This window comes from Oncorhynchus clarkii, chromosome 1 (genome assembly GCF_045791955.1).
Source record: "Oncorhynchus clarkii lewisi isolate Uvic-CL-2024 chromosome 1, UVic_Ocla_1.0, whole genome shotgun sequence".
NCBI lineage: Eukaryota > Metazoa > Chordata > Actinopteri > Salmoniformes > Salmonidae > Oncorhynchus > Oncorhynchus clarkii.
Genome location: NC_092147.1, coordinates 32798515 through 32821179, shown reverse-complemented (window position 1 = coordinate 32821179; position 22665 = coordinate 32798515). Strand labels below are relative to the sequence as shown.

The 22665-nt window shown below is 43.5% G+C and overlaps 2 protein-coding genes across 3 annotated transcripts; one reads left to right on the top strand and one right to left on the bottom strand.

Moving 5' to 3' along the window:
- Positions 1–1339: 1339 nt before the first annotated feature.
- LOC139406331 (glycine cleavage system H protein, mitochondrial-like) lies at positions 1340–3048 on the bottom strand. The gene is made up of 5 exons (XM_071148834.1): positions 2865–3048; positions 2618–2697; positions 2400–2463; positions 2141–2272; positions 1340–1987 (listed from the first exon to the last, which is right to left on the bottom strand). The coding sequence occupies exons 1-5, from the start codon at positions 3007–3009 to the stop codon at positions 1890–1892; spliced, it is 519 nt and encodes a 172-aa protein (XP_071004935.1). The 5' UTR covers positions 3010–3048; the 3' UTR covers positions 1340–1889.
- A 2975-nt stretch (positions 3049–6023) lies between these two features.
- On the top strand, positions 6024–18881 carry LOC139406346 (inosine-5'-monophosphate dehydrogenase 1b-like). 2 transcript variants are annotated; one of them, XM_071148859.1, is made up of 16 exons: positions 6024–6734; positions 7674–7772; positions 8583–8631; positions 13367–13468; positions 13696–13770; positions 13963–14169; positions 14317–14404; positions 14539–14738; positions 14821–14911; positions 15014–15109; positions 15242–15385; positions 15606–15750; positions 15859–16002; positions 16112–16195; positions 18235–18251; positions 18472–18881. In XM_071148859.1, the coding sequence occupies exons 1-16, from the start codon at positions 6493–6495 to the stop codon at positions 18570–18572; spliced, it is 1884 nt and encodes a 627-aa protein (XP_071004960.1). In that variant the 5' UTR covers positions 6024–6492; the 3' UTR covers positions 18573–18881. The 2 variants fall into 2 exon arrangements, with proteins under 2 accessions (XP_071004960.1, XP_071004969.1); XM_071148868.1 differs by lacking the exons at positions 18235–18251; positions 18472–18881 and adding an exon at positions 16404–16488.
- Positions 18882–22665: the final 3784 nt, after the last annotated feature.

Here is a 22665-nt window from a genome sequence, read left to right as displayed (position 1 = left end):
GCTAGCCTTAGCTTTCCTAACTGATGGTGAAAATTTTGGTTCCTGACTTCCCTGAAAAGTTGCATATCGCGGGTGCTATTCGATGCTAATGCAGTATGCCACAGGATGTTTTTGTGCTGGTCAAGGTCACTCAGGTCTGGAGTGAACCAAGGGCTATATCTATTTTCAGTTCTACTTTTAAAGAAAGAATCACCAGGCATCCTGACGGGATTAGGTCAAAATCCTTCCAGGATACCCGGGCCAGGTGGATTAGAAAGGCCTGGTCGCAGAAGTGTTTTACGGAGCGTTTGACGGTGATGGGTGGTCTTTTAACCGCGGACCCATTACGGACGCAGGCAATGAGGCAGTGATCGCTGAGATCCTGGTTGAAGACAGAAGAGGTGTATTTAGAGGGCAGGTTGGTCAGGATAATACCTATGAGGGTGCCCGTGTTTACGGATTTAGGGATGTACCTGGTAGGTTTCTTTCTTAATTTGTGTGAGATTGATGGCATCCATCTTATTAATCATATCCTAGTTTAGGTCACCTAACAGTACGAACTCTGAAGATAGATGGGGGGCAATCACTTCACATATGGTGTCCAGGGCACAGCTGGGGGCTGAGGGGGGTCTGTAACAAGCAGCAACAGTGAGAGACTCATTTCTGGAAAGGTAGATTTTTAAAAGTAGAAGCTCGAACTGCTTGGGCACAGACCTGGATAGCATGATAGAACTCTGCAGTCTCGCTCTGCAGTAGATTGCAACTCCACCCCCTTTGGCAGAAAATGTTGTAGTTGGGGGTGGAAATTTCAGAATTTTTGGTGGCCTTCCTGAGCCAGGATTCAGACACGGCTAGGACATCAGGGTTGGTAGAGTTTGCGAAAGCCGTTTTATGCACTAACTTAGGGAGGATGAAAGGTGACTATAGAGGAGGGGAGGACACTTCCATTCACCTACTAACAAATTGACATCTTATCAGTTTAGTGGCCTTTTCACGTTTGGGGAAAAAGTCAGTTGGAAGACTGTCCTTCCCGCCTCCTAGCCGGCTGTTGGTGAGGAAGCACAAGTGTATCCTACCTCAGAAGAGTTTTGATATCTGCCAGTCCCCCCTTGAATCGGATATTGTATAGTCAGAGGAGCAAAGCATGCACACTACCTTGGTAGTTACAAAACTGTTTCAAAATGGGTGCATGTTCCAGGTCATGCAATCATGCTGCATTATGGGTTATGCTGTAACAGGAACAAACTGCTGTTTACACTAATTTACTTAAATGAGTCATTTACCAAAGCTATTTATAATAACATTCTGTAATGGAGGCTGAAGGGAGGTAAAGTTGAAAAGATACAATACTAATACATTCAAAGTAAACACACGTGTACGTTTTATTTTAAGTCTCTCTCGATAGTGCCAGTACATGCAGAGGCGCAACACAGTAGAAACCAGCCTGCACTAGATCCAAAGTGCTTTATTGTTAGTCCCTTCCCTCTACTCCCCTAGCACACGGACTGATCCAGCTGTAATACAGCTGTATTTGATAGAGTGAAATTGAGGACTATTTTTCCGAGTAGTATTCACAATCTTAAGTTCCTCATACCATGTTCTCGGGGCAGGCCTTGAGCGCCGAGGAGAGATTGAGGATGAATCTTAAAAAAGCCCTTTCCTCAATTCCTCAAAACAGAGTGAAATCCTCTGATTTGTTTTATTAAGGAGGCAGAGAGCAGACAAGGAATCAAGGAAAATACTTGAGATTCTTCCATAGGTTGCTAGGCAGGTCAATACGGATAAGCTCTGCAGTCTCTCTGGCATCTCTGTTGGTTCCCCGGTGTAGTGTCATGGCACAACTGGTGCACTTCCTCTACTAGTGATTGACAGGCAGGTGAGGGGGTGATAAGGGTTGGGGCTAGGCTGTGCTAGTCCTCTATGGATCGGATGTATCTCTCATAAGCCTTCTCATCCATCAGAGCATCTAGCTCCTTAGGGTTGGCAATGGTCATCTTCATCAGCCAACCTGTCCCAGCAGGGGTTACATGTCAGAGGTTAGCCTAGACATCGGCCCTGTTTGAATATTCTTTCTTTCCTTAAAATAGTCACTGTGTGTGTGCACGTGTAGACTAGAGTATGCATGCATGTCTGCAGGTGTAGAGCGTGTATGTATGCTCACCGTCTTTGTAGCAGGACTTGTTGACAAGGCCGGGGTTGTCTGCAAGGAGTGTGTTGACCTCTGTGACTTCCCCGGTTAGAGGAGAGTACAACTCACTAGCTGCCTTCACACTCTCCAATGCTCCAAACTCATCTAAAAAAATGACAGCGATGGGTCAGGTCATGAACAGGTCTTGGGGAAGGGTGACTAGTATAACCCTAGAAGACTAGCGGTTGCGTTACCCTCCTCACAAGTCTGTATGGTAGTAATTGCTCCTTACCAGTCTGCGCCAGCTGTGTGCCAACCTCTGGTAGTCCACAGTACACCACATCTCCTAGAGCCTCCTGCATGACAGATTTAGATAATGAGAAATTAACCAAATGTGTCACTTCATGATCCGTGTGCCACAACACACGCTAACATTGGGTAGTTAAGACCACGGGTCCCAATGCAGCTCATACGAACCAGTGGGAGCATAGGCTCGTGAGAACAACTCACCTGAGCAAATTTGCTGATGCCAACCGTTCCTACCTCTCCCTCTACTCGTATCCATTCGTGTTTGTCTGTGAATTTAAGAGCTGCGGAATTCAGGAGAAAAGTAAAATTAGTTCGAGTACACAAACGTAGACACAAACCGAAAAACATTATAGCTACACGCTTAACTAGCTACGTTACGGTCGTGCTATGCGTTCTTGCTATGAACCACCTGTGTGTGTTAAGAGGTCCACAAGCCAAGTAACGTTACCTGATGAGAGTCGGGTGGTAGTGGACAAAGTCCGTAGTAAGTATGCCCTGGATACCAGCCCAGAGGGAGGTAGCTGTGCCAAACGATAGAGCAAGGCAGAGGTAAAGTTGGAAGACAAGCAACGTTGCATCACACATGTAGCCATTGTCGTCGCGTTTTGACGACTAAAGTGACTGTCGCCTTTTTTGACGTCATCATCTCAGACGCCACTAGGGGCGCGTTCAGCAGGCACAACGTTATGAAACGTTAGAGTTACAAATAGCCTTGTGGCATGTTTTATGTAAAACAAACATGCATTTTTGACATGTGGAATACAGATAGGCATACATCCAGAGAATAACATATTCATATATTTTTTTCAATATGGACAATGGGAATAGAAAATACAAAGTTGTTGATTCGAATAGAGAGGCTTCAGGCTACCAAATAAAATGTTATTGGTCACATACAAATATTGTAGCGTAATTAGGTGATAGTGGGGTAAGCCAAGCCAATTTTTACATTCAGCATCACTCCGTCAAGGGAAATATAGTATTCTTACTAACAAAGATATCTATATATATTTAACAATGTTGTGTATCCCTGAAAATAATCAAAATCCATGTAAACAACAGATTTGAAAACATAGCTTGTCCCCAAAAAAGTGGTCTCTTGGCACAACTATAGGGTAAGTTTAGCCCTTATCGTGACTCAGTTCCATCATACTAACTACCACAGTATGAGCCATAATACCCATAAAACCTAGTGGTCAAACAGTAAAATGGTTCCAATTGTTTTTCCCATAGGGGATTTTGGATGAAGGCCTACCCTGGTGTGACTTTTTGATAACTGTGTAAATCTCTCTAGGACAAGGTGACTTTTATCAATATATTCACTGGTATTTACCCCCCCAAAATGAAAGACTAATTAGCTGCTAATGCGGCTATCACAAAGAGCTACAAATGCCATGATGATCTGGACGAGACTGCCGAATCGAGGCAAAGGTAAGAATCTCTGTATTAACTAACTAAATGTAGTAGTGAATAAATTGGCTACATTTCTTTAAATGCACTTTCTTGTGCAAGTTTATATGGACACAATACCTGTTAACAAACGTGTCAGCTAGAAATGACTTGCAGGAGCTTGCAGGGATTTGTAGTTTTGGATGTCTACTTTGATGCTAATTAGCATTCTAAGAGTGAATAGAGCCAAATATATTGATGAAAGTCACCTTGTCCGATAGAGACTTATATGGTTATAAAAACGTCATGCCAGGGTAAGCCTACATGAAACACAGCCCTTATTTTTAATGTTTCTAAAATTCCCCATGGAAAAATTAATGGTGGAAAAACAATTGGAACCATTTCCTTGTTTGACTGCTAGGTTTTATGGGTATTATCATACCTCCACTGTGGGGATCTACTAGACATACAATGTTAGTCATTGGATGAAGACATCTACTATAGGGGGGAGTTTTGTTGAGATCCCTGATGCTCTGTATGAATATTAACATGTATCGCTTGCAGTGCAGTTTTGGAAGCACCTTATCTTACATATCAGCATTAAAGAAAATAAGGTTAAATTGATACACACCTTGATAGGGTTAGTGTTTCAAAACAGCCATATCTCCATGCTTACAGTGCTTGTTTATGGAAAACAGACGACCACCTGTGCTAATTACTTAACTAGCTTGCTCTGAACACCTGTGTGTAAGCGTAACTTGGGAAGTGTAGTTTCCTTAGATGGAGGCACCCATAGTTGAATGGGTCTGTGCAAAAACTGCTACTGTAAGGGTATCTTTTTTATTTGAATGATTATTTCTCCGGATGAAAGATATGTTTCAAAAGCTGCATCGCAAGCGATGATTATTTATGTTTCTAAACGTTAAAACACAGCGTCGGGATTGTAGTTCACATGAGGCAGTCGTGGGCGACGCTAACAGCTGAGACCTGTAGTGAGAAAGCAGAATGCCGCATAGGGTTTTCAAGAACTACAGGGTAAGTTAAGCCGCCTACACAGTTCTGTACTGAATGAAATATTACCACTACCTTTTTAAAACCATGTCTGTCTTTATTTCCCAAACACTATCATTTTTTTGTCTTTTAATAATTTTAAGCATCTTTTAACACCGGTGTGACAGGTTTAACACCTAACAAAACACCTTTAAAAAAAACAACAACACTTTTAACATAGGCCAGGCCCTGATGTTACCTCATATCCCAGCCATAATGCCTTGTGTTACCCCTGGGAAGAAAACACTTCAATTTGCTCAATTTGCCATTGGCCCAACTTACCCAAAGGCAAACACTTGGACTATATTAGCCCAAACAGTTATAAGGATGCAGTTTCATGCTAGGTTTAGGGCCTCATATTGAAGCTAATAGAGACTGAGGAAATGATGACCTCTTCCTAAATATTTGGTCAAATGATTAATTTTGTTTATGGTTTCCTAAATTTACCCTTTTGGCTCAATTTACCCCACTTTCCCCTAAAGGGCATACAGAAAGAGAGTATACAAGAGAGAGCGAGACTGTAAGTGAGTATTGAAGAGGCTTTTTAGGTCCAATCCCTCAGTAATTGTCACAAGCAGTCATCTGCAGATGATGTTCCTGAGAGCGTCCCTAGCAACCCAGTCACCCTCCGCTCAGTCAATGGGTTCAGAGCAGCACAGAGTTTAGTTTAGCTAACCTGCCTACACAAAGCTGTCAGAGACTGGTAACACACACTCCCCTCACCATGGCGATACTGGGAAGGGAAAGTGTGTCATCTCGCCACCCCCAACCGTTCCCTCCGCCCCCTCTATCACTCCACTCTCACTCCCTCTCTCCTCCCTCCACTCCACCTAGTTGCCCCCTCCTGCTTTAATTCCTCCAATCCTCTTTGTAGGACTGACGTCTGCTACAGTCACAAACAGAGCTAAGACAAGAGAGGAGAGTGGAGGAAAAAGAGTCTGGTAGTCTCAGAAACAAACTGCTCTCTGTCTCTCACACTTCTGCTAGCTCAGCTCCCAGGGCTCTCCAGGACTCTCCAGGACTCAGGGGGGGTGCTCTACCCTCACAGCATCCTCTCCTCGCTCCTTGTTGGGGCTCACCTCACTGCCTGAGGCCGGGGAACATCCAGGGGACATCTAGGTGACACTCACTCAGCCTCACCCAGGACCTGGGACTTCAGCTCCAGCTCGGCTCTCTAAAACCGCCTCCTCCTCAAAGGCCTTCTGAGCCTGCAACGTGACCCACCCTTCTTCTGTCTGACTAAGAGAGAGAGGGAACTGTCATTATATCTCAGGCCTCAACTCCCATGCACTGTATCTGCAGAGAAGCTAGAAGATAGGAGAATACCCTAAAGACAGAGACCGGATGATTTCAATTTGTCTTACTGATATCGTCATAAGAGATAAGACACAGCAGTGAGAGTGTGTGTCTGTGTATTTCTTATAACGAGTGTGACACAGACCACTCTGTGTCAGCTGTGTGTTAGAGAAAGAACACACACTGGGGAAGACTTTTCTTGTGGCATTTGATGTGCAGATGTGTGTGTGACATGTCAGGTGTGTGACTCATTGTAGTTGTCAGGCATTGAATGTGCATTTGAGACGTAAGTGTGGCCTTAAGTGTGCGAGAGGCTTCAGTTTCCTCTGTATTTCTCTGGGATGGAGGGTCAAGGCTACGACCGGTTTGGTGAAGGTGAGCGTGACACCTACCAGATCGACTACCGCTGTATCGTTGGTGATACTGAGCCCGCTAGGCCGCGTCTCTTGCCCCTCGAAGGAGAACACACACACTCCAACGCCAACACCCATGGAGCCTACACACACACCAACCCTCACGGCCACGAGACGGCCGCGCAGAGATACAGCGCCACACGCATCCAAGCCGGATATGAACCTGAGAGGTGAGTCAGACACACACACCCAGATGAGAAACAAAACCGCTATACTGTGCCAGTCATAATCAGCTAACCTCCAATTGCCCTAACAATCAGGAACGAAGCCCTTACAGGGTCCCAGAAGCCACTAGTCTAGTGAATTAATGGCTTTCATCCACATGAACTACAGTAACTGCCAAACTATGAATCTGCCAGTCAAGGTTTTTTCATTGAGGTGGTCAGTGAGCTTTATAAATCCCAGTTAGCTGCTACCCAGGAGACAGTGATGTAACTAAAGCTTCTTACCTGCTGCATGACCATCACACAGACTGAGTTTCCATTGACAGGGTTATAGAGTCTGTAGGTTGGCCAACACATCCAGACTACAGAGCCAACGTATTTATGTAATCAAGAGGTAAACAACCACACTGAAGGTAAACTTGTGATGTTGTCCTACATCCATCCATAATCATAAGGTGCCGAAGAAAGACCACTACATTCAGTGTATTCCCTTGTATCACGTAAAAACAAGAAACGGTAGGATACAGCCAGCTCTCCACATCAGTGATGTGGTTAAAAGAAAAATAGGTGGGTAAACTCTGACCGCTTGTCGCAGTGAAAAAAGTAACTCTCCCTATACTTTCAATGCATTTTTACGCAAAGGTGGATAAACTGTTGAGCAACAACAACAACAAAAATGTAGTTTACTTAAGATCATGTATTTTACCCAGGCGCTCTTTGAATTTTCACAAACAGTCATGAAGATGAAACATGGAGATACGGTATTATGGGGGATTACATCATTAAATATGTCCATGTTTAATCTGCAGGGTGAAAACTACAAATCCTGCATTAGAGTCTAGATTCTAGAAGCTCTTCGCCTCCATTATGGTCAACAGGGTTATGCCTATGGACAGTTATTGGGAGAGAGGAAAGAATATAAGTGTGTGTGTGTGTGTGTTTCAGCATGGCTGACTATCTGATCAGTGGAGGGACAGGGTACGTGCCTGAAGATGGACTCACGGCTCAGCAGCTCTTCTCTATCGGGGACGGACTCACATACAAGTAATATTTTGTATACATTCTACCAGAATTAGAGAGCAGCATTTCCAATGATATTGATTGAAATTGCTATAATTGTGCAATTTAAAGTTATGAAAGAGGGAGTCAATGAAGAGGCCTTCAGCCTGTAGCCACACCCTCGACAGGTGCGTAGCGCTATCTATGACAGCGGTGCTGAAACCGCGTTGCTGGTGAGTGCTGCTCGCTGTGCTGTCCATGTTGCTGATTGCTGAATTGTTTACTTATGTGGCAACTACAGAAGTATAACAGATGTGCTCACAGTTCCCGATAACTCAGAGAGCTCTGAAACGCATGTATAAGACCCTGCCGCCAGGTTGACTGTTGTGGTCATATAATTTGGCAAACTTCAGAGCCAGACATCATGTTGCTGCCCCGAGAGTAAAAACAAACACTCACTGACTGCTGAGATGATATGGTGAGACCAGACCAGTAGAATAAGGATCATTATGCATCCTTACTTTAAAATTAGAATGAGCACAATAGTGTTATCAGCCCTAATGGAGGTTTACACAGAGAGACAATCAAATCGTCACATCCAGTACAGTGGGAGTATTATAAAGAGGCTTTATCTCCAATACACACTGTGTGAGGGTGTTTGTGTGATATGCAGAGTGGTTAAGGGTGTAGGAATGTGATGCTGTGCTGGCCAGGGGTTAGGGTTCAGACAGAGGACTGGTGATGGGAGGCAAGGAGTGGGGAGATTTCACCAATCAGTTTTCTCACTGTTTGGCAAAAGGACTTGTGTCTGACCGTACAATGTTTTCTCTCTCTCCCCTCCCTCTCTTTCTACAGTGATTTCCTGATTCTTCCTGGTTTCATAGACTTTAACTCTGATGACGTGGTGAGTTTGTTTGACCTTTTCATTGCTAATAACAACAAAGCTACATATACAATATTATAGCCGTGATACAGCTTTAGTCAACTCCATTGCTGTTGTCTGGAACATACAAATACATATGATATAATAACCAGACGTACATAGAAGTCGTGTGCGTGCAGCAACTTCTCTCATGTGGTCTTCTGTCTCTCTGAGGACTGGAGGTTGCTGAGTGTTTCTCTCAGTTGAATAACGTGTACACACACACACACACACACACACACTTGAGATCTCAAAGGGATTCTCCGGTTCTGTGCCTGTGCAAACATGCCCAGGGCAAAACACACACACACACACACCGTGGATAGATGGCAGCATCCGTGCAAAACTGAAAGAGCGAACCAACACATTTTACCACGTTAAGGTAACTGGGAACATGGACGAGTACAAACATTCCAGCTATTCCCTCAGTAAGGAAATCAAACAGACAAAATGTCAGTACAGAGGTTAAGTAGAGTTGAAATTCTATTTTGTAGAGACTCCAGACAATCACGGATTATAAAGGGAAAACAAGCCACGTCGCGGACCCCGACGCCTTGCTCCCGGACAGGTTAAACACAATCAAGGATAGCACAGTGCCGTCGCTCACGAGGACTGTAAGCTCTCGTTCTCCGTGGCCGACGTGATTTAGACATTTAAGTGTGTTAACCCTCACAAGGCTGCCTGCCCAGACAGCATCACTAGTCGTGACCTTAGAGCATGTGCAGATCAGCTGGCTGGAGTGTTTACGGACCTATTCAATCTCTCCCTATCCCAGTCTGTTGTCCCCACTTGCTTCAAGATGTCCAAATTGTTTCTGCATACTGCCTCAACAGATCCACTGATGACGCAATCACCATCGCACTTCACACTGCCCTTCCCAATCAGGACAAGAGGAATACCTATGTAAGAATGCTTCTCATTGACTACAGCTCAGCCTTCAACACCATAGGGCCCTTTTAGCTCATCATTAAGCTCGGGGCCCTGGGTCAGAAACCCCACCATGTGCAACTGGGTCCTGGACTTCCTGACAGGCCGACCCCGAGTGGTGATGGTAGGCAACAACACGTCCGCTACACAGATCCTCAACACGAGGGCCCCAAAAGAGTGGGTGCTCAGCCCCCTCCTCTACTCCCTGTCTACCCATGACCGCGTGGCCACGGCCATCTCCAACTCAGTCATCAAGTTTGCAGACGACACAACAGTAGTATCCTGATTACAGCCTACAGGGAGGAGGTGAGGACCCTGGTGGAGTGGTGCCAGGAAATAACCTCTCCCTCAACTTCAACAAAATTAACGAACTGATCTTGGATTTCAGGAGACCACAGAGGGAGCACGCCCCCATCCACATCGACAGGGCCGCAGTGGAAAGGGTGAAAAGATTGAAGTTCCTTGGCGTGCACACAACTGACAACCTGAAATGATCCATCCACACTAACAGTGTGGTGAAAAGGTGCAACAGTGCCTTTTCAACCTCAGGAAGCTGAAGAAATTAGTATTGGCCTCTAAGACCCTCACAAACTTCTAGATGCACCACTGAGAGCATCCTGTCAGACTGTATCACCGTGTGGTACGGCAACTGCATCGTCCGCAACCGCATGGCTCTCCAGACAGTGATGCGGTCAGTCCAACGGTACACCGGGGGTACACTGCCTGCCCTCTAGGACAGGTATTCCCCAGGGGTATGCACAATGCCGTCGGGGTGATTCAAATTTTTTAAAGTTGTTTTTTTTTCTCACCTGAGTAGCCTCGTTTCACTGCCAAAAATAAAATGAAACCATCTAGTGTTCAGCGAAATAACAAAGACAATGCCAAATACAGGTAGCCTAGTCAAATAATTAACATCCAATCACATTAACCGTTACTCTCTCATGGGGATTCCACTAACGGTTCATATGTAGCCAAACGTAGCTGCTGCTCATTCCGTTTGCTCAAAAATGTATCAATGGTTAAAAAAAGTAAGGCGAGAATTAAGTGAGAATTAAGAATTTGAGTAGTAAGACATGAATAAAAGCAACAGATACCATTAATAAGAAAGGGCTAGAAGCATTTTATATGGTGAGCTACCGAGTGGCTAGGACAGGCAAGCCCCATACTACTGTGGAGGACTTAATTCTTCCTGCTGACGCGGATATGGCTGGGACAATGCTGGGGGAAAGGCCAAAAAAACTATACAGACAATTCCTTCATCAAACAACACTGTTTCATAACGCATCAGTGGCATGGCAGGAGATGTTTTGAAAAACAATTACTGCTTTGCATACAAGTCAGTGAAATCTATGCATTACAGCTGGATGAGTCAACAGACGTGGCGGGCCTGGCACAGCTCCTGGTATATGTTCGTTACATTTATGGGGGGGTCAATTAAGGAAGACATTTATGGGGGGTCAATTAAGAGGATATTTTTTAAGTACTGGACAGCTTTGTGACATTAATTGTACTTTGGTAGTCAAGATGTGTTGGTATCTGTACTGATGGCGCAAAAGCCATGACAGGGAGACATAGTGGAGTGGTAACGAGCATGCAAGCAGTTGCTCTCGACGCCACTGCAGCATCCACCGAGAGGCTCTTGCTGCCAAAGGAATGCCTGACAGCTTGAAAGATGTTTTGGACACTACAGTGAAAATGGTTAACTTTGTTAATTAAAGCAAGGCCCCTGAACTCTCATATATTTTCTGCACTATGCAATGATATGGGCAGCGATCATGTAACGCTTTTACAACATACAGAAGTGCGCTGGTTATCAAGGGGCAAAGTATTGACAAGTTTTTTTTATTTTTATTGAGAAATGAGCTTCAAGTTCTTTACTGACCATAATTTTCACTCGTCTGACCCCATGCATGATAACAAGTTTCTCACACAACTGGCCATCTGGGTGATGTTTTTTCTCAAATGAATTATCTGAATCTAGGATTACAGGGACTCTCCGCAACTATATTCAATATGCTACTCAATGTGCAATGATTAAGAAGTTGGAGCTGTTCTCTGTCTGTATTAACAATGACAACACACATGTCTTTCCATCATTGTATGATTTTTTTGTGTGCAAATGAACTCAAGCTTACAGACAATGTCATATGATATAGCGAAGCACCAGAGTGAGTTTGGTGCGCAATTACGCAGGTACTTTCCCTAAATGGATGACAGAAACAACTGGATTTGTTATACCTTTCATGCTCTGCCTCCAGTCCACTTACCGATATCTGAATGCGAGCCTCATTGAAATTGCAACAAGCGGTTCTGTGAAAATTTAATTTAGTCAGAAGCAACTGCCAGATTTCTGGATTGGGCTGCGCTCAGAGTATCCTGCCTTGGCAAATCGCGCTGTTAAGATACTGATGCCCTTTGCAACCACATACCTATGTGAGAGTGGATTCTCGGCCCTCACTAGCATGAAAAACTAAATACAGGCACAGACTGTGGAAAATGATATAAGACAGAGACACTTTCCAATACAACCCAACATTGCAGAGTTATGTGCATCTTTTCAAGTACACCCTTCTCGTTAACCTGTGATGAGTTATTCACAATTTTCGATGAACAAATAAAGTTTTATATGTAAGATGGCTAAATAAAGAGCAAAATTATTGATTATTATTATTTGTGCCATGGTCCTATAAGAGCTCTTTGTCACTTCCCACGAGCCGGTTTGTGACAAACTCATTCTCATATTTAATAAATGTGTAGTGTGTGTGTGTGGCAGGCTTACAATTATGGCAAAAAACAACATTTGAGAGTGCACTGGTCCTGGTGCTAGAGGGGGTACGCAGCTGGAGGTTGAATGTTTGAAGGGGTACGGGACTATAAAAAGTTTGGGAACCACTGCTTTAGGACATCTACAGCACCCAGTGTCACAGGAAGGCCAAGAAGATCATCAAGTACCTTAGCCACCAGAGCCACGGCATGTTCACCCCTCTACCATCTAGAAGGCAGAGACGGTACATGTGCATCAAAGCTGGGACAGAAAGACTGAAAAACAGTTTCTATCTCCAGGACACTGTTAAGTAGTCACCACTAGCTGGCCTTTGCCCAGTCACCTTTTAATAAGATTTACATACTGTTTTACCCACTTCACATGTATATACTGTATTCCAATGAAGGCTTGATCTATATAACTACTGCTGTACACACCTTTTCTGTTCATATACTGTCCATACTGTTTTTACACACCATCATATGCGTATATACTTACATTCCGGACTCTGACATTGCTCGTTCTAATATTTCTATATTTCTTAAATCCTTTATTTATTTTGGGGGGGATTTGCGTGTATTGTTTTGTACTGCTCTGTTGGAGCTAGGAACATAAGAATTTTCTCTACACTTGCAATAACATCTGCAAAATGTGTGTTCTCGACCAATAGAATTTGATTTGAACAACACTGATGAGAACCACAACACCAGTCCCTCATGGCTGCGAGTCAGATTCATGTCCTGTGTAATTGCTTTAGTAGGCTACAGGTGCTGGTGTTTTTAGCTTGTTTGTTCTTTACTGCCAGAAGGGTATATCCCCTGTGGTATTTGACTGTATAATCAGGATTTAACAGGGACAGCTCATGTCCATGGTGCCACCTAATGGCAATGAGGTATTGCATGTTCTGATTGGTCTTGCCTCAGTCACAGATATTTGGTTGACAGGGTGCTATTATTTTTGTAGTTACGTTTTTTTCCATCCCTGTAATGTGATATTAGTGTGACGTTGTCTACTTCCTGTTCCCAGGACCTGACTTCAGCTCTGACCAGGAAGATCACCCTGAAGACTCCTCTAATCTCGTCTCCTATGGATACAGTCACTGAGTCCTCCATGGCCATCGCTATGGCTGTGAGTATAGAGCTACTCCTCACCTTCTCACCCAGCCAACACCAATAAGACAAGGCCACAAATCTGTCACAACACTTCATATACTAGTGGTATTTTTGGTTGTGGGTTTTTATGTATTGCGCCCCCCAAAAATGTGTGATAATACCTGGACTCTGGTATATTGAAGTCTCATTGGGCAAACATCTTGTTTGGCTAACCCTGATTGGTCAGTTCACTGTGTGTCGTAGCTCATGGGCGGGATCGGGATCATGCACCATAACTGTACTCCAGAGTTCCAAGCCAACGAGGTCCGCTTGGTCAAGGTAAGATGGAGGCTAGCGGTTGTACAACCTTCAGATATATATTGATTTCCAAATATATTGATATACCACTACATCAACAGTATAACGTCTCATGTCAAATTACATTGCGACAATGTAACAGTATGTGAATACACTCAAACCTCTTGGTACATTTGCTGAATAATGTTTCTTACATTATTTATTTGTGGTCAGAAATTTGAGCAGGGTTTCATCACAGACCCGGTGGTAATGAGTCCTCACCACACGGTGGGAGACGTGTTCGAAGCCAAGGTCCGCCACGGCTTCTCTGGCATCCCCGTCACAGAGACGGGAAAGATGGGAAGCAAGCTGGTGGGTATCGTCACCTCCAGAGACATCGACTTCCTTTCTGAGAAAGACCATGACAAACCCCTGGAAGAGGTGTGTGTTTGTGCTTGACATGTTTGAATGACATGTTTGTTTGGACATACAGTCATTACAATTGTCAACACATATATTGTTAACTGGGTGACTTGTCGTATTGAAAACTATTCCTGTGAGGTTTAAATGTATGATTGATTCTTGCAGGCCATGACAAAGAGCGAAGATTTAGTGGTTGCACCAGCTGGTGTAACACTGAAAGAAGCCAACGATATCCTGCAGCGCAGCAAGAAAGGTACCATATGGTAGTAACACAATGTTCTGTAGAGACTCTTTACTCAGACAGGACATGATCAAATATCTATCTCTGTTTGGTAAATTAAATAATTTTTAGAGAAGTTCTCCTTTTGTGTCCTCTGTCTCTCTTAGGTAAGCTGCCCATAGTGAATGACATTGACGAGCTGGTGGCCATCATAGCGAGGACAGACCTGAAGAAGAACAGAGACTACCCTCTGGCCTCTAAAGACTCCAGGAAGCAGCTGTTGTGTGGAGCTGCCATTGGAACCAGAGAGGAGGACAAGTACAGACTGGACCTGCTGATGCAGGCTGGTGTCGACATGGTGGTGCTGGTGTGTCTTGGGAAGGAGTTGGGTTATTATATTGTATTTTTGCATTCCACTCCTCTCTAACCCATGTCTGTTTACCATGTAGGACTCCTCCCAGGGGAACTCTGTCTATCAGATCAACATGATCAACTACATCAAACAGAAATACCCTGAACTACAGGTGGTGGGAGGAAACGGTGAGTCTTCTCTAGCAATGCCTCTCACGTTAATCTCTCTTGCATTTTCACTCTCTGTCTCTCTCTCTCTTTCTCCCCATCCTCTATTTTCATTCTCTGTAGTGGTGACTGCAGCACAGGCTAAGAATCTGATAGATGCGGGTGTGGATGCTCTGAGGGTGGGGATGGGCTGTGGCTCCATCTGCATCACCCAGGAAGGTACGGAGAGACAGAGCAGAATAGCAAATGGGGAGGGAGAAGGAGAGGGAGGGAGGAGAGAAGTTTGACTGTATAGTTAAAAATACAAACTATTTGTGAATTGCTGACATGTTGCTTTGTGCTGTGTGCCAGTGATGGCATGTGGGCGTCCCCAGGGTACATCAGTGTACAAGGTGGCAGAGTATGCCAGGCGTTTCGGTGTGCCTGTCATCGCAGACGGAGGCATCCAGACCGTTGGACACGTGGTCAAAGCTCTCGCTCTCGGGGCATCCACAGGTGTGTGTGTGTGTGTGTGTGTGTGTGTGTGTGTGTGTGTGTGTGTGTGTGTGTGTGTGTGTGTGTGTGTGTGTGTGTGTGTGTGTGTGTGTGTGTGTGTTGAACCCACCCAGCACATTTAACCTTTTTTCATAAACAGGAAAATCCACATCATAGGCTACTATTGATCGTCAGACTTTTACCTCCTTTCACTTCTGACACCTGACCTCTGTGTCCTCAGTGATGATGGGGTCATTGCTCGCGGCTACCACGGAGGCCCCGGGGGAGTATTTCTTCTCGGACGGCGTGCGACTAAAGAAGTATCGCGGGATGGGCTCCCTTGACGCCATGGAGAAGAACAGCAGCAGCCAGAAACGCTACTTCAGGTCGAGAGAGGGAGACAGATTGTTTTGTTTATTTTCAGTAATAGGGCTAAGGAGAGAGATGTGTGTAACTCCACAGTGAGGGGGATGTGTGTGTGTGTGTCTCGACAGTGAGGGGGACAAGGTGAAGGTGGCTCAGGGTGTGTCAGGTTCGGTCCAGGATAAAGGCTCCATCCATAAATTTGCCCCCTATCTCATTGCTGGCATACAACATGGCTGCCAAGACATCGGAGCCAAGAGCCTCTGCATACTGCGGTTTGTCTATGAACAGATGTTAGACTGTGTTATTGTATTCCACTTCTTTGATATGATCTGTGTGTCTCTGTTCCATTTTTTTGTGATGTATTGTTGTATGTTATTCCAGGTCCATGATGTACTCTGGGGAGCTGAAGTTTGAGAAGAGGACCATGTCAGCTCAGGTTGAGGGGGGAGTACACGGGCTGCACTCGTAAGTCTGGTATCGCTTACACATCCTTTCCTCTGGAATTCCTTATAGATCTTGTGCTCCTCTCCTCTGTGATCGACTAACCTGTCCTTTTGTCTCATGTTCTGTGCCGGTGTCCGACGTGTCCTTTAACTTTGCTCTGGGTGGTAGTGTGTGTGTGTGTTTGTTCTCACCAGTGGCGTCCGTATCTCCTTGACTACATGTTGTTTAGGAGTTGCTACTTAAACCGGGGATTGGCAGTCTTACCATACGAGGTCCATTGTGGGTGCAGGCTTTCGCTCCAGCCAAAGCAGTAACAGCAGATGCAAGTAATTACGTTTTGACTATGATTGGTTAATTTATTGTGCTAGAATTGTAACCGCTTTAACTGGGGCCTAATCCTGCACCCACACTGGCCATTTGCGGATATACAGTGCATTTGGAAAGTATTCGAACCCCTTCCCGGTTTCCAAATTGTATCACATTACAGCCTTATACTAAAATTTATTAAATAAAAAATGTTCCTCATCAATCTACACAAAATACCCCATAATGACAAATTGAAAACAGGTTTTTAGACATTTTTGCAAATGTATTAAAAATGTAAAACAGATAACTTATGTAAATAAGTATTCAGACCCTTTGCTATGAGACTTGAAATTGAGCTCAGGTGCATCCTGTTTCCATTGATCGTTGAGATGTTTCTACAACTTGATTGTAGTCCACCTGTGGTAAATTCAATTGATTGGAGATGATTTGGAAATGCAAACACCTGTCTATATAAGGTCCCACAGTTGACAGTGCATGTCAGAGCAAAAACCAAGCCATGAGGTCGAAGCAATTGTCCGTAGAGCTCTGAGACAGGATTATGTCGAGGCACAGATCTGGTGAAGGGTACCAAAAATTGTCTGCAGGATTGATGGTCCACAAGAACACAGTCGCCTCCATCATTCTTAAATGGAAGAATTTTGGAACCACCAAGACTCTTCCTAGAGCTGTCTGCCCGGTCGAACTGAACAATTGGGGGAGAAGGGCCTTGGTCAGGGAGGTGACCAAAAACCTGATGGTCACTCTGACAGAGCTCCAGAGTTCCTCTGTGGAGATGGTTGTCCTTCTGGAAATGTCTCCATCTCTGCAGCACTCCACCACCTTTATGATAGAGTGGCCAGACAGAAGCCACACCTCAGTAAACGGCACATGACAGCCCACTTGGAGTTTGCCAAAAAGCACCTAAAGACTCTCGGACCATGATAAACAAGATTCTCTGGACTGATGAAACCAAGATTAAACTCTTTGGCCTGAATGCCAAGCGTCACGTCTGGAGGAAACCTGGCACCATCCCTACGGTGAAGCATGGTGGTGGCAGCATCATGCTGTGTTTTTTTTTTCTTCAGTGGCAGGGACTGGGAAACTAGTCAGGATCGAGGGAAAGATGGAACAGAGCAAAGTAGAGAGATGCTTGATGAAAATCTGTTCCAGAGCGCTAAGGACCTAAGACTAGGGTGAAGGTGCACCTTTCAATAGGACAACAACCCTAAGCACACAGCCAAGACAAAGCACGAGTGTCCTTGAGTGGCCCAGCCAGAGCCATCTCTGGAGAGACCTGGAAATAACTGTGCAGCGACGCTCGACATCCAACCTGATGGAGGTTGAGAGGATCTGTAGAGAAGAATGGGAGAAACTCCCCAAATACAGGTGTGCCACGCTTGTAGCGTCATTCCCAAGAAGACTCGAGGCTGTAATCGCTGCCAAAGGTGTTTCGACAAAGTACTGAGTAAAGCATCTGAATACTTATGTAAATGTGATATTTCCGTTTTTTAAAAAAATAATTTAATACATTTTAAAAATGTCTAAAAATCTGTTTTTGCTTTGTCATTATGGGGTATTGTGTGTAGATTGTAGAATTTAATCAATTTTAGAGTAAGGCTGTAATGTGGAAAAAGTCAGGGTCTGAATACTTTCCCAATGCACTGTAATAGCCTACCCCTGAGTATAACAGTAGTACTGAAGGAAGTTAAGTCAAAATGTCTTGTCTCTTTCTCTTACTCATGCTCTCATCATAGATATTATTTTGTGCCATGTAAGTACATTCTCCCTGTGCTCACAACCTTTCCTACTGCAATTTTCTCTTTGTTATCTTTTTGTTTTCAGGAAGACTCAGAGTTAGAAGTACCGATAAGGACTTTTTAAAGCCCTAACAACTTGATAAAACCCTCAATCTAGTATATCTAGTCTAATATGAGTTTCAATGAGACTTGACTTGCATTCCTGATTGTTGTCTGTGTGTTGTCCTCCTGTAGTTATGAGAAGCGGCTATACTGAGGGAGGAGCGAGAAGAAGCACACGAGCAGCTCCCAGCGTACCCCCACCAGCAGCCACCAGGCACAACAGATACATGTGACCTACCTATGTGACCTACCTACAACCACTACTCAATTCAACCATCACATAACCTTTTGGCTATACATAGGACCGCTGACTCCTCTCTTCTCCTCCCACCCACTATCTCTCTCTTTCTCTGTGTTGTGTAAGATGCTTTTGAGGGACCATAAAGTCACCTCTGACTTGATTGATGTTATGACATAATCTACAGGGACTAGGGACTAACGTTCAATGGTCACATGTACCTGGGTGATGGCACAGAGCCATCAGGCTGTATAAGGTATGTAGCGCATGTAGAACTGTGAATACTGTGAACTACTTTACGTACCCTGGAACTCTTTATACCAGTTTTGGTTGATCATGGTCCTATGTCTCAGATGTATTTGAATGTACAGTAGTGTCGATGACCATATGGAATAGCCTAGAGGTCTGTTAGTGTGGCTCTACTGTAGAGAGGACCAAAGCCACAGTAGGCATTAGCCTTCAATCAGGGATAACCACAGCGCCTTAAGACTGCACATGGAGTCTATACTGTGGATAGTGCTGGAATCTGTTTTTCATTGGATTATCATCAGTTTGAAGAAAAAAAAAGAAAGAGAACCACATTTTTTTTCGTGTGAAGTTCACTAAGATTTTTCATTCATGTTATGTGTGTTTTCTGATGACAGGGTGATTGTACAGTGACTTTGGCCTAGTCTGTGGTGTTAATAATATGATACGATGGATTTGAGTGCATTCGGAAAGTATTCAGACCCCTTCACTTTCTCCACATTATGTTGCGTTACAGCCTTATTCTAAAATTGATTTAAAAAAAATATATCCCTCATCAATCTACATGCAATAGCCCGTAATGACAAAGCAAAAACATTTTTTTTTGTGCAAATGTACATACAGTTGAAGTTGGAAGTTTACATGCACCTTAGCCAAATACATTTAAACTCAGTTTTTCCACAATTCCTGATATTTAATCCTAGTAAAAATTCCCTGTTTTAGGTCAGTCAAGTAAGTGAAATGTCAGAATGATAGTAGAGTGATTTATTTCAGCTTTTATTTCTTTCATCACATTCCCAGTGGGTCAGAAGTTTACATACACTCAATTAGTATTTGGTAGCATTGCCTTTAAATTGTTTAACTTAAATTGTTTAACTCAAACGTTTCGGGTAGCTTTCCACAAGCTTCCCCCAATAAGTTGGGTGAATTTTGGCCCATTCCTCCTGAAAGAGCTGGTGTAACTGAGTCAGGTTTGTAGGCCTAATTGCTCGCACACACTTTTTCAGTTCTGCCCACAAATTTTCTATAGGATTGAAGTCGGGGCTTTGTGATGGTCACTCCAATACCTTGACTTTGTTGTCCTTAAGCCATTTTGCCACAACTTTGGAAGTATGCTTGGGGTCATTGTCCATTTGTAAGACCTATTTGCGATCAAGCTTTAACTTCCTGACCGATGTCTTGAGATGATGCTTCAATATATCCACAATTTTCCTCACTCATGATGCCATCTATTTTGTGAAGTGCACCAGTCCCTCCTGCAACAAAGCACCCCCACAACATGAGGCTTTCACCCCCGTTCTTCACGGTTGGGATGGTGTTCTTTGGCTTTCAAGCCTCCCCCTTTTTCCTCCAAATATAATGATGGTCATTATGGCCAAACAGTTCTATTTTTGTTTCATCAGACCAGAGGACATTTCTCCAAAAAGTGCGATCTTTGTCCCCATGTGCAGTTGCAAACTGTATTCTGGCTTTTTTTATGGCGGTTTTGGAGCAGTGGCTTCTTCCTTGCTGAGCTGCCTTTCAGGGTATGTCAATATAGGACCTGTTTTACTGTGGATATATATACTTTTGTACCTGTTTCCTCCAGCATCTTCACAAGGTCCTTTGCTGTTGTTCTGGAATTGATTTGCACTTTTCGCACCAAAGTACGTTCATCTCTAGGAGACCGAACGCGTTTCTGTCCTGAATGGTATGACGGCTGCGTGGTCCTATAGTGTTTATACTTGTGTACTATTATTTGTACAGATCAACGTGGTACCTTCAGGCATTTGGGGGAAAACATTATGTAGTCTTGGCTGATTTCTTTTGATTTTCCCATGATGTCAAGCAACGAGGCACTGAGTTTGAAGATATGCCTTGAAATGCATCCACAGGTACACCTCCAATTGACTCAAATGATGTCAATTAGCTTATCAGCTGTTATCCAAGCTGTTTAAAGGCACAGTCAACTTAGTGTATGTAAACTTCTGACCCACTGGAATTGTGATACAGTGAAATAGTCTGTCTGGTAACAATCGTTGGAAAACTTGTGTCATGCACAAAGTAGACGTCCTAACTGAATTGCCAAAACTATAGTTTGTTAACAAGAAATTTTGTGGAGTGGTTGAAAAAACAAGTTTTAATGACTCCAACCTAAGTGTATGTAAACATCCGACTTCAACTGTATGTAAAAAATAATAATACCTTTACATAAGTATTCAGACCCTTTACTCAGTACTTTGTTGAAGCACCTTTGGCAGTGATTTCAGCCTCGTCTTTCGCATGACGCTACATGCTTGGCACATCTGTATTTGGGGAGTTTTTCTCATTCTTCTTTCACTCTCAAGCTCTGTCAGGCTGGATGGGGAGCGTCGCTGCACAGCTATTTTCAGATCTATCCAGAGATTTTAGATTGGGTTCAAGTCCGGGCTCTGGCTGGGCCACTTCTGCGTTGTCTTGGCTGTGTGCTTAGGGTCATTGTCCTGTTGGAAGGTGAACCTTCGCCCCAGTCTGAGGTCCTGAGTGCTCTGGAACAGGTTTTCATCAAGCATCTTTCTGTACATTGCTTGGTTCATCTTTCCCTTGATTCTGACTAGTCTCCCAGTCTCTGCCGCTGAAAAACATCCCCACAGCATGGTGCTGCCACCGTAGGGATGGTGCCAGGTTTCCTCCAGACATGCCGCTTGGCATTCAGGCCAAATAGTTCAATCTTGGTTTCATCAGACTAGAGAATCTTGTTTGTCATGGTCTGAGAGTCCTTTATGTACCTTTTTGGCAAACTCACTGAGGAGTGGCAATTTTAAAAATTGATGGAGTGCTGCAGAGATGGTTGTCCTTCTGGAAGGTTCTCCCAACTCCACAGATTAACTCTGGAGCTCGGTCAGAGTGAGCCCTAATTAAACAATTATTTTGACCTCATTGCTTTGACATGCACTGTCAACTGTGGGACCTTTTATATTGATATGTGTGTGGCTTTCCAAATCATGTCCAATCAGTGGTGGAAAAAGTACCCAAATTTCATACTTGAGTAAAATTAAAGATACCTTTTTAAAAGAAAATGACTCAAGTGAAAGTCACCCAGTAGAATACTACATGAGTAAAAGTCTAAAAGTATTTGGTTTGAAATGTACTTAAATATCAAAAGTATAAATCATTAAACATTTCTTATATTAAGCAAACCAGACGACACGATTTTCCTGTTTTTTTATTTTTTTATTTACGGATTGCCAGGAGCACAGTTCAACACTTAGACATGATTACAAATAAACGATTTGTGTTTAGTGAGCAGAGGCAGTAGGGATGACCAGGGATGGTCTCTTGATAAGTGCGTGAATTAGACACTTTTCCTGTCCTGCTAAACATTCAAAATGTATGGGGTTCTTTTGGGTGTCAGGGAGAATGTATGGAGTAAAAATTACATTTTCTTTAGGAATCTAGTGGAGTAAAAGTTGTCAAAAATATAAATAGTAAAGTACAGCTATCCAAAAAAACTACTTAAGTAGTACTTTTAAAGATTTTTACTTAAGTACTGTACACCACTGCAATCAATTGAATTTACACATTTCACAGGTGGACTCCAAGTTGTAGAAACATCTCAAGGATGATCAATAGAAACAGGATGCACCTGCGCTCAATTTCTCATAGCAAAGGGTCTAAATACTTATAAAAATAAGGCATTTCTCTTTATTTAAAAAAATACATTTGCAAAATTTCTAAAGACCTATTTTCACTGTCATTATGGGGTGTTTTGTGTAGATTTGAGGGGAAAAAATGAATGTAATACATTTTAGATTAAGGTTGTAACGTAACAATATTTGGAAAAAGTCAAATGGTCTGAATACTTTCCGAATGGACTGTACATG

What these genes read in the sequence shown, in the direction of transcription:
- LOC139406346 (XM_071148859.1), top strand. Translation starts at nt 6,493, where the DNA reads ATGGAGGGTCAAGGCTACGACCGGTTTGGTGAAGGTGAGCGTGACACC. An exon ending in ATGACAAACCCCTGGAAGAG is followed by an intron (nt 14,170 to 14,316) that starts GTGTGTGTTTGT and finishes TGATTCTTGCAG; the next exon opens with GCCATGACAAAGAGCGAAGA. An exon ending in GTGTCGACATGGTGGTGCTG is followed by an intron (nt 14,739 to 14,820) that starts GTGTGTCTTGGG and finishes TTTACCATGTAG; the next exon opens with GACTCCTCCCAGGGGAACTC.
- LOC139406331 (XM_071148834.1), bottom strand. Translation starts at nt 3,009, where the DNA reads ATGGCTACATGTGTGATGCAACGTTGCTTGTCTTCCAACTTTACCTCT. An exon ending in GCATCAGCAAATTTGCTCAG is followed by an intron (nt 2,464 to 2,617) that starts GTGAGTTGTTCT and finishes TCTGTCATGCAG; the next exon opens with GAGGCTCTAGGAGATGTGGT. An exon ending in CAAGTCCTGCTACAAAGACG is followed by an intron (nt 1,988 to 2,140) that starts GTGAGCATACAT and finishes CTGCTGGGACAG; the next exon opens with GTTGGCTGATGAAGATGACC.